Consider the following 16,353-nt stretch of genomic DNA (forward strand, 5'->3'; position numbering starts at 1 on the left):
TGATTGATATTGCTATTCTCCCGGCCTCAATGAGAGTCTCTCTTGCTGCACCTACACATGCACACACTAAAGGAGCCTCCAAGTTTTACCCTCGACTTATCCATTGGCCATGGCAAAATCCATAATTTTGGCCCCAAAACCTGACCTCGACTCATACATAAGGTCAACTTCTAGTTGAATATATACAGTACTGTAGTATGTTTTTGTGCTAGTCACTGTGACCAGCAAATATTAATTTATGTGATCAATTAGTTTAAACTCACCTTATCCAGAAACCTTGAGGGTGACTAATAATACGGTACGTAAAAGCATCACTGGTTTACACTTGGACCCTCTATATATATTTTGCAAGTAAATAGAACTTGAATTTTGTAAGTACATATGACTCAGGCTCCTACTGGAAGTATCCTTTTCCTTAATTGCAGGCCTGATAAGACAGTGGAACTCCTGTATTGCAATGTGGCATTCTTCCCCCAAAGTCTTCTCTGGGGTGGAAAGCTGGTCTTTGTTATGAAATGAACAACATGTTCATTGTTTTGATGTGTTTTTTAGTTAGCCAGTATATCTCCTGTACCAGTCTTTGTCTTTCAGGATGGTCTAAAATATCTTTAACATTTTGGAATGCACCTCAGCTTCCAGATGACCTGCAGTCATGTTAGTCTGTTATAGCAAAAACCATAGTCTTGTGGCCCCAAGAGATATGTTTTGAATTATGTATTTGGATTGATTTATGTGTGTGACAAATTGAAACTTCTTGGGTGGCCTGAGCATCTTTCAGTAAATATATACATTTATAATTTTTCCCATCAAAAATAATAGTTAACCTTTTACTAGCTCAGAAAGGTAAATCTCATGTAATCTGTTAAACATTGAATGAATGAATAAAACAATTCTACAGTCTGAATAAAAATCAGAGTACTGTATAAATAAATAAATAAAAACAGTTCTATGACTACTGTACTTATCCATCCCCAGGACTAAACTAGGAATTTTCTGAAAGCTGCTCAGGCTATGAATTTAGTAGGTCTCAAACATATAAGTTCCAGTTTTTATTAATGGATCTACTACAGAAAATGCTTCTCTGCATGCGTCTGTTAGAGTTGATGCGTACTTGCAAAATACATTTAAGAAAGGATTCGTACTCAAAAGCAGTGAATATATAAGAGAACGTGTAGGTCTCTAGTGCCAGTTGGAGAAGGGATGGCATTAACACTCTTTCAGTGTTCTGTTACTGTAAGATGTCTATATAATACTAACTGCACCAGAGCTTGAAAATGCCACATCACACCACAGGAATCTAGGAAACTGCCTTATAAGTCAGATCATTGGTTTTCCTAATCATATTGCCAGCACTCGTTGGTGGTGACTCTCCAGTTTCACACAGGGTTATTTGGATTGAACCTGTGACCTTCTGTATGCAATGTACCTCTCAATCACTGAGTTACAGCTCCCCCTTATGAGTGATAATATTATCTGCAATGTATTTAGAGGCTCAGAAGGGCATAACAATGATATTTATTGAAGAATAACATAATTACTGGTAATTTTCTTTTAGCATAGTGAGTAATGCCTACCCCTTACTCTCAAAACAGTGCTTTGGGAGGTTGGTTGTTTCCTTTTGTATTTTAAATCATATTTTAAATTAAAAGATTAAATGGTAGTGGGCTACAGTTGTGCCACACTTCAAATGATGAGTAACAGCAAGAAGTTCCTTTAACTAAACCAATGACAAGTAGCAAATAACAAACTGAGGCAGTACAGACCAGCATTTTGTGCCGGACTGTGGGCAGAGCTGGAGCACAGCATCCGCATGCTGGATGCCCTAGCCCTGCCCCACGGCGCCATTTTGGTGTGTGCTGGTCTACATTGTGGTGCCGAAAGGGCATCATAAAGCTACAATGCTGTGGCTATAGCACCCCTTAAAGAGTGCAAAAAGGAGCTGCTTTCTGCGGCTCCTTTTTGCACTTTCCAGAGGCCAGTTTGGGGCTGCGCCATGAAGTTGCCATGGCCCTGATCCAGCCAGTAAAGGGGTGGCTGCATGCCACCCGTCTGTACAGCCCCTGTGTCTTTTTTAAAAGTCTCAGGCTAAATAATGTCTGGAATTCTGTTGGAATTTTCCATCTTTGTAAGTGGGCTATTATCAGCAGGAAGAAGAATTGCAGTTATGTGACGTCCATATCTAGGAGAGGGCTGCTGTTAGTTTACTACATAGCAGAGCTGGGAAAGTGATAATTTCAGTGCCCCATGCTCATAAGTTCACAGGGCACAATGTGCAGTGCAAATTGGTACACAAATGTACATTGTGCACTGATGTGCATTGTGCAGTGAAGTGCACCACACAGTAATGCTCATTGTGTACAGCCCTCTTGCAAGTGTCCGATACACATCTTTACAATTTATTAAAGGATTTTCTTAGCACCTCTGCTACATAGCTAGGTATATGTAAAGCTATGTAATGTAACAGATCATATAGGATTCCAGTGATAACCTTTTACCTTTTAATGGTAGAAAACAATCAGGAATGAAATACTGTAGTGTCTGAACACTATGCCTTCTAATCACTGAGTAAATATTATGATGAAGCTGTACTTTGGGACCTTGGTATCCACTGGGGTTTGTTTCCGGGACACCCTATGGATACCAAAATCCATGGATGTTCATGCCCTGTTAAATATAATGGCCTAGTAAAAGGGTGTCCCTTATATAAAATTGCAAAATCAGGGTTTGCTTTTTCAATTTTTATTTAATTAATTATTTGGTTAATATTTTCAAACTACAGTTGGTTGAATCCATAGATGCAGAATCTGTAGATAAATGGATACGTAAATGCAGAATACAAAAATGGATATATAAACACACTCCGATAGCTATTTCAGTATTACTCACTAAAAAGTAAAATAAATAGTTGTGTGTCAGTGATGGTAACATACTATTATTTTTAAAGTTTTTCCGATCATTTTACTGATTTTACATGGTAGAAAAAAAGATATATGTGCTTTGTAATGACAGTGAAAATGGGAAGCTGCTGCTTCTGCTAAATGTAAACCTGCTAACGTTGTTATTACCATCCTCTGTGTGTGTAATAGCCTCTCTCAGGATACAAAGAAGATCATTTTTCGTGGTTAGATTATTTATGAAGCATTTTAGCAGATAAGGCTTAGTGATCACATTTCCTCGCAATGTTTCTAGCATTCGATATCATCAAGTAGCTGGATCTGCTGTAATTTATTTGAAAACCATTTCACAAGTTCCATCACTAGTGTAACAGTAGGATTCCTTTGCCAGTTCACCTGGCTTTTGTAAGTGGTATAGGGAGAGAGTGCCACCTTTCCTTGCTTCAGGGAGCAAAATGTTTGTATGCCAAAGGTATTTTAAATTTTCTCTATTCATCTTCATGTGTTGCACCCTGCAGTTTTCTTCTTACAGTTAAACATACATTGTGTGAGTGACTTTTATTTTCAGCTGTTCTAGAAACCAAAGCACTTGACCACATAGCCTTCTCCTTGCTTGTGTTTCAAGACCTTAATTGCATGCTTTGTTCATATTTTTAAGATAATTTTTAAAGGTATTTTTAAAGAGAATATGAGCTATCAAGGACTGGTTTTGCATTTATGAATGAAATGAGTAAAATCTGAGACTTAATTCAAGTATAGTGCCAAGAAACTATGGTTTGGTGCTATAAGAATAGATTTTGTTTGGGCTGGTAAAAAGCCAAGAATTAAAATAAAAATACTCTATGATGCCAAAGAAAGAGGAGGGTTTGCCCTCCCCATTTAAGTTTTTACTTTGAAGCCAGTGCTATACTGTATTTAAAAGAATGGATAACCCTACAAAACAGTAAATTGTTAAAGCTTGAGAGTACTAATAACAGGTTTGGATGGCATGGATACATGTTCTATGGGAAAATTAGAGCCAATCGAAGTTTCAACGACCACTATATCCGAGCCTCAATTTTCCGTGTTTGGAATAAATATAAGAGAAGAATCTCCCCCAAACTTCCTGGGTGGCTTTCGCCACACGAGGCATTATATTGTTGTGACCCTAAAAGGGATCAGAGATGGATTAGATATAAGGATTTGATAAACAAAGATGGGTCAATGAAAACATATGAAAGCTTGAAAGAGGAAGGGTGGGATATAGGCTGGTTCTTATACAGACAGCTCAGTCAGAGGTATAGAGAAGACAAAAAACAATCAGGGTACTCCAACTCTAATAATGAGATAGAAAATATAATATGGAAATCGGAGACGAAAACATTATCAAAAATTTATAAAAAACTACTGGAATGGTACACAGAAGATGAAATTGGAAAAGATTCAATGATTAAATGGGCACAGAATTGTGGGAGGGTTATTGAAATGAGTCAGTGGGAGAAATCATGGAACAAAAGAATGAAATACTCTTCATCGCAATATGTTAAGGAGAATTACTATAAAATTTTATACAGATGGCACTTGACACCAGACAAGATAGCCAAGATGTATAGAACAGGTAAAAGATTATGTTGGAACTGCCATAAGGAGATCGCTACTTATTACCACCTATGGTGGTCATGTGACAAGGCAAAAATCTTTTGGAAACAAATACAATTGGAAATCTATAATATTTTGGGAGTTAAACTAAAAGTTAGAGCTGAAGTAATGCTATTATGTATGTTAGAGGAGAAAGATGAAACTAGATATGGTAAAATTTTGTTTTATATGCTGCCAGCTGCCAGATTGGTATATGCACGATTTTGGAAGTCTGATAAAAATACAGAGATGGATGATTGGCGAGAGAAAGTATATGATATGATGGAATTGGATTTATTATCGTACAAACTGCAAAATCAGGACAATGCTAAATGGAGAGTAGATTGGGAAGAAGTTTTGGGCTCGATGGAAATAAAATGGGGGAAGGTGGTGAATTGGGCGTCAAATATTGAGGAAATTATTTGATGTGACAATAAGCAGAAGTTGCTCCGCTATAAGTGGCGGTAATAACTGGTCAATTGAAATAAGTTAATTAATTAGTAGATAGGAAAGTTTATTTGAGGAAATTGAGGGATTTAAGGAACAAGCTAGAAGAATCATATCTCAGGGGGAAACCCAGAATGATTGGAGGGTGATAAGAATATAGTTCATACTAAGGGTAAACCATCTTTGCTGCTTTTCCCCCCCTCTTTCTTTAATTGATGGTATACCATTAAAAAATGCTTAAGATTACTAGTGAAGTTATATAAAAGGCGTGGGAGGGAGGTAAGGATATTTACTGATATGTATAAAAGTGTCACAAGGACAGACATTGTAAAAAAAATAGACAAGGAGTCATTCTGGGTTCTTTTTTGGGGGAAGGAAGTAGAATAACAGTACAGATAAATCAAAACTGTATAGATATGTTAGTGTAAGAAAACAATTATGCGATTGTTTCTTCGGTTTATGATGGATTTATGTAATGTAATGGTGTAAAGAGAATAAAAGGGGAAAAAGAAGAAAAAAAAGAACTTAATAGAGCCATTTGGTTACATATTCTCTCTCTTCTTTCCTTTTGTGTAAATTAGGACTTGTATTTGCCCTTCAAACCAGGAGTAAAAATAGGTTTCCTCTAAGTTCCTATCATGGTTTGAAAGGTAAATGCAAACTATAGTTTACTGGTTTGCTCAAAATAAAAAACTGTGGTTTGACTCAAGGCATGAAGGAAATAGGAAGTCACCAGTGTACAAGTGGAAAAAGGATGCAAGGATATGGAAGAAACATGTGGATATGGAAGAAGCCTTGGGGCTTGGGTCCATAACAGCAAGCCTGTTCTCAAAATGCTGGATGTTGCTTTCATGGGCAAAAGTGTTGCAAATACCTTTTTAACACTTCTGGCCACTATGAATGAATAATAGGGATTGTATAAGGCATCTTTCTTCAAACCATTACCCTCTTGGCATGTTGGGTTACAGTTCCCATAACTTGTAGTCAACATAGGAGTTGTAGTCCAATATCTAAAAGGTGTCAGATCGAGGTAAGCAGGTATAAGCAGTTAGTATTTAGCGAAGTCTATAGGAACCAGTGTGGTGTGGTGGTTTGAATATTGGACTATGACTCTGCCTGGAGACCAGGGTTCAATTCCCTGCTCAACAATGAAACCCACTGGTGACCTTGGACAAGTCACATGTTCTCAGCCTCAGGGGAAGACAATGACAAACCTCCTCTGACCAAATCTTGCCAAGAAAAGGCATGTTATGGTCTTAGGATTGCCATAAATTAGAAATAACTTGAAGTCACATACAAACAATAGCACTTCCTGAATATCTGGCTACTGCAAAACAAACAAACAGTCTCCAAGAGAGAACCAGGGCTGTCTTTGAACATATATTTTATAAACCATCCAGCATTTATGTTTATCAAAAATTATTTTGGCAAACCCAAACAAAACCTGTCTTGGGTGTTTTAGTTTAAAAATTGACTCAAATAACCTGAGTTAACTTATCCACAGCGGAGTGAAAATAGTGTATAACTCTTATTTAAAAAGGAACCGTCCCCTTCTCTGAGTAGAGTGGCAAAAGGTGAGAGCTTAGTCCATCATGGGAGCACCAATCCTCTCTACTCTTTCTGCTGTGGCACCACTTCTAGCCTTTTTAAATGCCTGAGCTTGAAAATGGTGGCAGTGATAGCTCTTTGGCAATTTGTTTCAAAGGACAGAACAGAAAGGAACTGGGCTTTAAAGGATCTGAATAAAACATTTACGTATGTTTGGGCTAAAACAGATGAGCCAAGTGGTCTGCCTGTGGGCTGCCTTGAGGCATGGCGTTTAGGTGATACATGCCCCAAACGCAGCCTGAAATCGCCCTGCCAGGAAGATCCAGCTTTAAAAGGAGCAAAGAAAAACTGCTCTTTTTCAGAAGCTGGTTTCAAACACTAGCAAAGGTCCAGAATGAGGGTGTAGGCATGTGATTGCCACAGCTCCAGGGCGAGTGGTGCCAGGCAACCCCAGTCCGTCCTTTTTGAGTGGTCTGTTTCACCCCTATGTCAGCTTTTCTGGGTTAAAATCAGGCAATATTATCATATTGAATTTAAAGGCTGTGATCACTGCTAATGTAGTCACCATTTGCTTCGCTTTCTCTTTATTTCCTTTTTCACAGACATTCATTTTCTTAGCCCCGCCTAAGCCTGGTTGCCTGCTACACACATTACACAGCCACAATTTACCATAGTTCCCTCCTAATCCATCCAACCATAAGGGTGAACACAAAAAGTTATGCCTCGTGGAATTTTGTAAATTGGCATCATTTTCCTTCCCTTCTTCCCTTACCCACCTTGTTAAGTGCCCCTGAGCTTTACCCTCGACTTATCGAGTCATAGCAAATTCCATAAATTTACCCCCAAACCTGCCCTTGATTTATACATGCGGTTGAGTATATAGTAGGTATGGGTGTGCAACCATTTTTCAAGACAGAAATGCTATCCTTTATTTTTACATGCCAAAGGCCCGTTCCACACGGGCGTAATAGTACGGACTGGGTCCGTACTAGGATTAGAAAGGGGCGTCCCTTCTGGATGCCCCTAACCCTAGTACGGATTGAGTCCATACAAAATGGCGGCGCCCATTCCACACGGGGGCCGACATTACGATGTCACGAACGCACCGCCTCCAAATGAGGTGGCGTGGACATGACGTCTTTGCACCGCGCGAGGGTGCCTTTTTGCGGCGCATGAAGGAGCTCTGAAACGGAGCTCCTTCCACGATTTGCGTCGCTGGTGGAGCCTTTAGACAGCTGCGCCAGCGACACAAGGGAGAAAGGGGCCAAGCGGCCCCTTTCTCCTCCTCCCCACCGCCACCAGGTGTCCTTGGGGCATGAAGCCCCAAGGACACCCCTTTCCAGGCCGCGGGGAAGCTGCCGTTCTGGCAGCTGAGGCCCCGATCCGGCGGGGAAAGGAGCGCCTACAGGTGTGTAACACGCCAAAGAAACACTTGTTAAAGTCACCCACAACTTTCTCTCTCTTTCACACAGATGACATTCCTGCTATTTTGTTCTTCATCTTTGTCTTCTTAGGGCTGCTTGTGGGGACTCTGGATGTTGTTTTGGATTCCAGTGCTAGAGTTGCTCCCTATAGGATTTTGCACCAGACACAGGATTCTCAAATCTATTGGGCAGTAGCATGTGGTAAGTACTATTATAATCCAAACAAAGAAGCAAGAATTTCTTAAAGGGGAATTGCTAGTGGTTCATATTTGCTGTGTTTTGCACCACATCCACTGAGTGGTAGGTGGGTTTTTTTTTTTAACCAGTTTAGGGCAAAGGTGAGAAGCTTTGATAAGCCCAGGGTCGTTCTCTTTTCCCCTTTTCTGTCTTGTGTCTCTATCCCACTTAAACTGACTGCCTTCTCCTCCTTGATCCCATTTTCCAACCCTGGGCTTTGGATGCAGAACAGTCTCTACCCACTGAAACCCACTGCCTTCTCCTCCTTGATCCGATTTGGCAAACACACACACACACACACACACACACACACACACACTACAGACAGACAGACACACACACACACATGATTATATATGAATACTCACACACACACACATGCATATATATATAAATGCATACACACACAAACATATAGGTATATATACACATATATATTTGTGTGTGTGTTTGCACACATGTATATATATATATGTATATGAGTGTGTGTGTGTGTGTGTGTGTGTGTGTGTATGTATATATATATATATGGTAATTATAAAGTAACAACTTTTTTAATTTATGAAAAAACCCTCATCTGTAGTTCCAAACCCACTGTAGAAATAATACAGTTTGAGACCCCTTAACCTGCCCTGGCTCAGTACTAAGGAATTATGGGAACTGTTGTGTTTGTGAGACATTTATCCTCCTCTGCCAGAGAGTGCTGGTGCCATAATAAACTACCATTCCCAGGATTCCCTAGCACTGAGTTATGGCAGTTAATATGGGGAGACACAGAAGAGGACGTTTGAGCGATTAAGCGCCTTCATTGGTCCATTTGGAAAAAAAACCGCCAAAAATACATCGATTCACAAACAGTCAATGAAATGGAAACGATGCCAAAAGATAAATCTACTACCCTGGCCCAATTTAGGAAGGACCTTAAAACCTTCCTATTCCAACAGGCATTCCCCGAATAAATATCCTGTGGGCCTCCCTCCTCTTTCGTGGCCAAGAGGTTGGGCTATGGGGCTTTTTACTGTTGGTTTGTTTTAATGGGTATTTTTATTTTATGTGTACTGTGTTGATTGTATTTTAACGTGCTGTGAGCCGCCCTGATCGAAGGAAGGGCGGCATATAAATAAAAATTTTAATATTATTATTATTATTATTTAAATCGCTTCCAAATATTCCAGATTAACGTTACGTCATTCTGACGTACTATTGATTGACAGCTCCAAATAAGGTATGGAGGAGAAAAATCGATTTATTTAAACACTGATTTCATGCCATGTAGGAACGCTTGTAGGTAAAAACTTCGATTTAAAAAACCAGATAGGAACGAAGAATAAAAGCGATTCGGAATGCGGGATAAGACCAGGGTTATTTTGAATCGGTTTTATTAAAAACGTTGTATTTTAAATGGTTTCAAATCTTAAGTGAGAACACCCCCTATGATTCCATGATTCTATAGCACTCTGAGCCTACTGTGATTTTAATTGTTTTTAAATGTATAAAGGTATAAAGTCTTATAATGCAAGCCATGCACTGATGGACTATTGCACTATAATTTTTATTGATTGATTTTATACCCTGCCTTTCTCCCAAAATAGGATTCTCTTAAAGGGGTTTGTTTTTCATAAAAAGAAAGGAAGGTATAATGTCTTGGAATTTAAAATTATGATAGATAGATAGATAGATAGATAGATAGATAGATAGATAGATGAGTCTTGGAATTAAAAATCGTGTGTGTGTATGTGTATGTCTTGGAATTAAAAATCCCTCTTGGAAGTGGGAATGAAATGTTGTGTGGATGCAGCCTGGGTTCTTAGCTCAGCTCAGAAGTTGGAATGCAGTGTCTCAAAGCATGAGCAGAGTGTCTCTGAGCATGAACAGAGTGGCTGCCGCTCATTGCGTGAGCAGCTACACCTTGCTTTATCGAGCTGAATTTATCTGATGTAAACACCTTCAGAGGAAGGACTCAGTTTGCATCTGCACTGAAAAAATAATCCAGTTTGATGCCACTTTAACTGCCCTTGGCTCCATGTTGTGAAATGCTGGGATTTGTAGTTTGTTGTGGCACCTGACAGATGACTCAACAGGTCCTCAAAACTACAGATCCCAAGATTCCATAGCACGAAGCCATAACGGAAGTTAAAGTGGTGCCATCGAGGTGTCGAGGGTAAACGCTTGACCCTCTTTTTGTGTCTTGAGGGGGCTCTTAGGCCCGTTACAGACTGCCCAAAAGGGGTGGTCTTGGGCCGCTGCTGTTTGCTCCGTGAGGGAGCCACAGCAGCCAAACCGCGCGACTCCCTCACGGAGCAAAAAAGGAACCCGGAAGAGACGCTGCGAGTGCCAAAGCGCACACTCGCGACGTCTCTTCTGGGTTTGGACGTGCGGACGCAGAGCGTCCACTACATCAAGATGCTGGCGCCCATCTGTATAGGGCGCCGCTATCTTGACGTATCGGTTACGCACAAGGGGCAAGGCACATCCGGAGGCGCCGCCCCTCGTGCGTAATCGCGGCGCAAGGATGGCGCCTCTTAGGCCCGTCTGTAACGCGCCTTAGCCTCTCAAAATGGTGGCACTTAGTCTTGACCACCCCCCTTCCCAAAATCCTGGCTACGTCCCTGGAATAGCACGTGCTGATAGCAGTCACATTTGTATGAAATGGAGAGAGAGACAAGTAGGTGGAGAGAAAGTGTAGATAAGTGGGATGTCTTAAATATAAGGACAATAAGACTGAAGTTTGCCTTTGAATATTCATTGCATTGTTCTCCAGGAATACTTCCTTCATGCTGCAGAACACTGTTAAGCTATAACAATCCATGCTTATCTCATTTGCAAAAGCTCCCCAAGGTAGGACAAAATCATTCTGAGAAAAAATATAAGAGAACAGTGGCTTACCTTAATAACTTTCATAATGCTTGCTTTCAAAGCTGGGGCTGTTCTCTGATTGTTTCTTAATTTCTTCTTAGGTTCATCCCGTAAGGAAATCACAAAACACTGGGAATGGCTAGAGAATAACTTGCTTCAGACTCTTGCCATCTTTGACAATGATGAAGATATCACTACTTTTGTCAAGGGCAAGATACATGTAAGAGGCGCCTATTCTTCCAGCATCATTCTTTCACCACAGTGATGAGACACTCCTGAGAGCTACACAGTCTGAATCTTCATGGGAAGCTCTATATGAGGCAAATGTTTGCACTGTGAGCTGTGTCTAGTGAGCCAACTATTTAGAATCTTTACTCTTTCTTTACTTGAAATAATAAGAGAGACTGGGTAGTTTAACATTGCACCTTGTGATTAAAAGTCAGCAATACATCTGGGCTAATAGGTTTGCCTATTCCTGCTTCTGCTGAAATGCACGGTTCCTTTGTCCTTCTCCTGGAGGTAGTGTTGTTCCTTGCCATTGCTGTTCTTCTTGCCAAGAAAAAAACACGATAGGTTCACCTTAGGGTTTCAATATGTTGGAAACAGTTGGAAGGCACCCAGGACATAATAAACACAGTGATATTGCCATGGATGGACTTGGTTATTAATAATGTCTGGCAATGTTCAATAGATTCATGAGCTGTTACGCAACCACATTCCATTCACTGAACAGAAGATCAATGGATGTGCTGTCACATATGCCACTGTATAGAATATTGAGCATTAAATGTGTAGAAGTTACATTCTGTCTGAAATCTGATCTCAGTTGTACTTAGCACAATGCAACAAACCCATTCTGTATAAGACCCCTTAGGTTTTAATTGGTCACTGTCTCCTTTTTTTTCTCCATAGGGCATTATTGCTGAAGAAAATAAGAATCAGCAGCCTCAGGGGGAAGAAGACCCTGGTAAATTTAAGGAAGCAGAACTGAAGATGCGCAAACAATTTGGAATGCCTGAAGTAGAGAAACTAGTGAATTATTACTCCTGCAGCTATTGGAAGGGGCGTGTGCCCAGGCAAGGCTGGCTGTATCTGACTGTTAACCACCTTTGTTTCTATTCCTTCCTTTTGGGCAAAGAAGGTAAGCTCTCCACCTGCTGTGTATTTCTGGGGTTCTCAGATGTTGTTAGACTTCCAGCTCTCAGCTCCACCCATTATGATCAGTGGTAAGGGATTCTATCTGTTATAGTCCAATAACATCTGAGAATACAAGGTTGGGAAGCACTGGACTATTACAATGCTAACTGGTATAAAATCGTTGTTTGTTTTTGAGCATATCCAGTGGTTTTATACATTTATTATTAATTAATAATTTAGATTTATTATTATTATCCATACCAATTTAACAATAGGTCCAGTTGTGGATAGGAGGGGGAATTCTTACACCAAAAGAGACTGGGAAGAAATGTGTTCTTGGCCTACTCCTGATTGCTTATTCATGGCTAAGCAGTCAGAGGTACTGCATTGATACTGCCCCCAATATTGTTGAAGCAACATTTATAAAATATTTTGCAGAATTTTTTTTTTATTCAGCCTATTTTCTTTCTAAGAACTTTGCTAAGTGAAGCTATAATTTGAAAAAATTATAGGTTGAAAAAAGAGTTTGAGCTCTTATTTGTTTGAAATGACTGCTAGTAAATTGTGGCTTGGGTTTGTTTGTTTCCCTAGTGACCTTAATAGTCCAGTGGGTGGATGTAACACAACTGGAGAAGAATGCCACTCTTCTGTTCCCTGAATGTATCAAAGTGAGTACCAGGGACAGTGAGCTGTACTTTTCTATGTTCCTCAACATCAACGAAACCTTCAAGTTAATGGAACAGCTGGCTAACATTGCCATGCGGCAACTATTTGACAATAAAGGGTTCACGGAGGACATGTTGCTTCCCAAGCCCAGCAAGCCTCTTAAGAATATCTCAGCACTCAAAAGGTATCTTTCTCTCTCTCTCTCTTCCTCCCTCCCCTCCTCTCCCCCACATTTTAGGAGGAAACCAAGTGGAACAGAAAGAAATTGTGTATTATCATGTAATATTTATGTATAGCACTGTTAAGCATTGATTAACAGTCAATGTTAATCTTCTACAAAAAAACATGTTTTAATGATCGTCTTAAGTACCTTGGAGTGTACTCTGGTTTGTACATGAGTGGGAGAATCTCACTTTTGCAGTTCAGAATCTTGCTACATGGCACTCTTGGATTTCATTGTTTTCTTTTCTAGAAAAAATGGTTTTTGTCATTCTTGAGGTGTGTGTTTTGTGATTATAAAGCATGGGCTTGATGTAGTCTACCATGTGCATGAGTTCCCAATGCCAAATGATCTTTTGGAAGGCATTATTGAGCCATGCTTCTTTCTTTCTGTTTTCGGATTAGTGGGCAAATGGATTCTGAAGTTGAGGTCATTATGGGAGGTCCTTGCATGCCCCTCCACCCACCTTCCTGATTGACTCATAATTGGCAGAGTGTATGGGGCTGTGCATAGATCTCCCATTTTCCATAGTACTCCTCATGCTGAGTGTCTGTGTGCACAGGATATTACATGATATTACAGAGTGTAGGTGTAGGGGCTTTTATCAGGTTCCCTCTGGGTGGGCACTGCATCCATGGTGACATGGATTCTATCTTTGCACTGTAGTTAATAGATATGCTTGCCTTTGATTTAAACGTTGGTTTATGCTTCCTTAACTGGCTACGTACTCATTTCTTTTCAGTTGTTTAAATCTTAAAGCATCAGTTCTATATTTATTGAATTAAATGTTAATATGTTAAATGTTAATACATTGCCTTACTTTTTAGCAATAGTAACAAAAAATCAAAGTTGTAAAATCAGAGTTGTACAATTGTTCCAGAGAGAAATGGGCAGGTGAATTTGTGGTATCATATGCACTACTTGCCAAACAGTGTTAGGGCAGCTGCTTCTGCTGCAGATTTGCAGAACTGTTTTCCTCTGGGTTCAGTCTTGGAAAGGAATAGGAATACATGGCCCCAGTATGGTTAGTACAGTTCCAGAATGACAGACAATGGGTCTTGTTCTTAGGTGATCTATAAAACTTTCCTATCTTTCTCCCCCACCTCCACTTCTTTAAAACTTTTATTCTCATGTTACCCTTGAGCAAATATTTTTGCTGCCAAATCAGGGGGTTCAATGATCTTTGCCAGGAATTCTGATTAACATTTCAACGCTGCAGTGTTCCTGGTTTTTTGGCTATGTCCCGAGGATTTAAAAACTTGGATTTTTGAACAGGTGTTGAGAAAGAAACATTGCTTTCAGTGTTCAGTGCTGGACTGAAAACTACTGTATATAGCTTTACTTAGGATTTTTGCCAGCCATAAATCAGGTGTAAAATTTTCTATACTTAAAGAAAGGAGAAATATGGGACAAACTTGTGGGAAAAGGCTGTTATTGTAACAGTTGAATAATAGTGTTATTTTCCTTCCAAGTGCCAAGTATTAAGGGTTGTCTTTTTCTACAGAGATCTGGATGCTCGAGCCAAAAATGAGTGGTACCGAGCTACATTTCGGCTGCCTAAGGATGAACGTCTTGATGGGCACACAGACTGTACTTTGTGGACCCCATTCAACAAAATTCATATCCTAGGCCAGATGTTTGTGTCCAATAACTATATCTGTTTTGCTAGCAAGGCCGAGGAGGCTTGTCATCTCATAATACCACTCAGGGAGGTAAGATTTGCTTACTCATTTTGTTAGCCTCCAGGCAGATTTTAATTTAAGGGAGTATTTGTATGATGTATTATTTAAATCCTCAGTTGATTATCCCATTGGCTAAATAATTGTAGGCTTAATTTTATTTAGGCCAATTAAATTTAATACCGCCAAGAAGTGGTGTCCAGGTGGCAATTCTAGGGTTAGGGACCACGCACCAACTGCACAGTCCCTAAACCTAGGATGTCACGGCTGCGGCGTAATGGCAGCCTCTCGTCCATACAAGGGCTACCATCATGACATAAGCGACACACAGCGTATAGACACCACTGCACGTCGCTTATGTCACGAGTGTGCCAATGGCGCAGTCGTGATATCCACGCAGCATCGGAAGAAGGACCCATTTTTTCTGGGTTCTTTTTGGGGCAAAGGGATACCCTGCAGTTTGGCTGCTCCCTCCGGAAGAAAACCAGCTGCCTCCAGCCCGCCCTTTTGGGCCTTAATCTAATTTAGCTTTATGGTTCATTGTTTTTCTAACTGCACCTTCTGCAGGAGGAATGAGCAGCTGTGGGCCTCCAAATGATTTTGGCCTAAAACTCTCAGCAATCATAGAAAACTTAGCCAATGGTGAGGGATTAATCCAGTCCAAAATATTGGGGGGGGGGGGTGTCACATGTCGTTATGCCATTCTACAGTTGTGAACTCTTCTTTGAGCCAGAGGCAGTAGGAGATCACTGGTCACACCAGAAGAAGTAGACTTATGTATGTTAGAGTTAACTAGGCACCTTGCAATGCTGTTTCATCCCCTGCTTTTGTCACATGGATTCTATTGTCAAAGGGCCAAACCTGTGCTTAATACAGCATGAGTACTAAGAAGATGTGTTCTAAAATAAACAATTGATAGTTTTGAGAAATAAAGTGGTTGAATGAAAAATAGGTCTTACTTTATTGTGTTGCTTGTAACTTTTCGATCTCCACGGTTTCTACAAAACCTGTCATCTTTCTCCAGGGAGAAAAGCCATGCCTGCAGTTAGATCTTGGTGGCACTAAGCACCATATCTTTTGAAGGGGCTGGTCTTGGAAGAAATATCCATCAAGGGTGTAGATTATTTCTGCAGAATTAAATACTGAACATTGTAATTTTAGAAGAGCTTGGTATAACTTCATTAACCTGTGTGTATTCTCTAGGTCACAATTGTTGAGAAAGCTGACAGTTCCAGTGTCTTGCCTAGTCCACTTTCCATCAGCACCAAAAACAAAATGACTTTCCTTTTTGCCAACCTGAAAGATCGAGATTTCCTGGTACAGAGAATCTCTGACTTCCTACAGAAAACCCCATCAAAACAGTCATGTAGCAATGACAGAGGGTGGAAGAAAAGCTTTGGTGACCATGCTCATGAGGTACTAGAAGCAAGTTCTGGAAGGGCTGAGATGGCATTCCATAATAGCTGTGACAAATTCCAAATGTATTTTAATGGTATGGTCCCTTATGTCGCTTTCCAAACCTGGATGACAAGCCAAGGCCCTTCCTTTGTTTACAGCAAAATACACCAGAAAGAGTGCTAATGATTTGTTCAGTTTTCTGTAAAAGATTTGGTCTTTTATCTGCATCT

At 40.2% G+C, this 16,353-nt stretch overlaps 1 protein-coding gene across 5 annotated transcripts in view; it reads left to right on the forward strand.

Annotated features, from left to right (window-relative positions):
- The window catches only part of TBC1D9B (TBC1 domain family member 9B), a 55,596-nt gene that overhangs the window by 7,404 nt on the left and 31,839 nt on the right, over window positions 1–16,353 (forward strand). For 4 of the 5 annotated variants that reach the window (XM_042449922.1, XM_042449923.1, XM_042449925.1 and 1 more), the window contains exons 2-7: window positions 8,021–8,131; window positions 11,125–11,243; window positions 11,936–12,164; window positions 12,752–13,010; window positions 14,551–14,758; window positions 15,929–16,141. In XM_042449922.1, coding sequence (XP_042305856.1) covers window positions 8,021–8,131; window positions 11,125–11,243; window positions 11,936–12,164; window positions 12,752–13,010; window positions 14,551–14,758; window positions 15,929–16,141 — 1,139 coding nt within the window. Of the gene's footprint in view, window positions 1–8,020; window positions 8,132–11,124; window positions 11,244–11,324; window positions 11,344–11,935; window positions 12,165–12,751; window positions 13,011–14,550; window positions 14,759–15,928; window positions 16,142–16,353 lie in introns of those variants that run through there. The other variant, XM_042449926.1, reaches the window with a different exon arrangement.

Source organism: Sceloporus undulatus, chromosome 2 (assembly GCF_019175285.1).
Source record: "Sceloporus undulatus isolate JIND9_A2432 ecotype Alabama chromosome 2, SceUnd_v1.1, whole genome shotgun sequence".
NCBI classification, from domain to species: Eukaryota; Metazoa; Chordata; class Lepidosauria; order Squamata; family Phrynosomatidae; genus Sceloporus; species Sceloporus undulatus.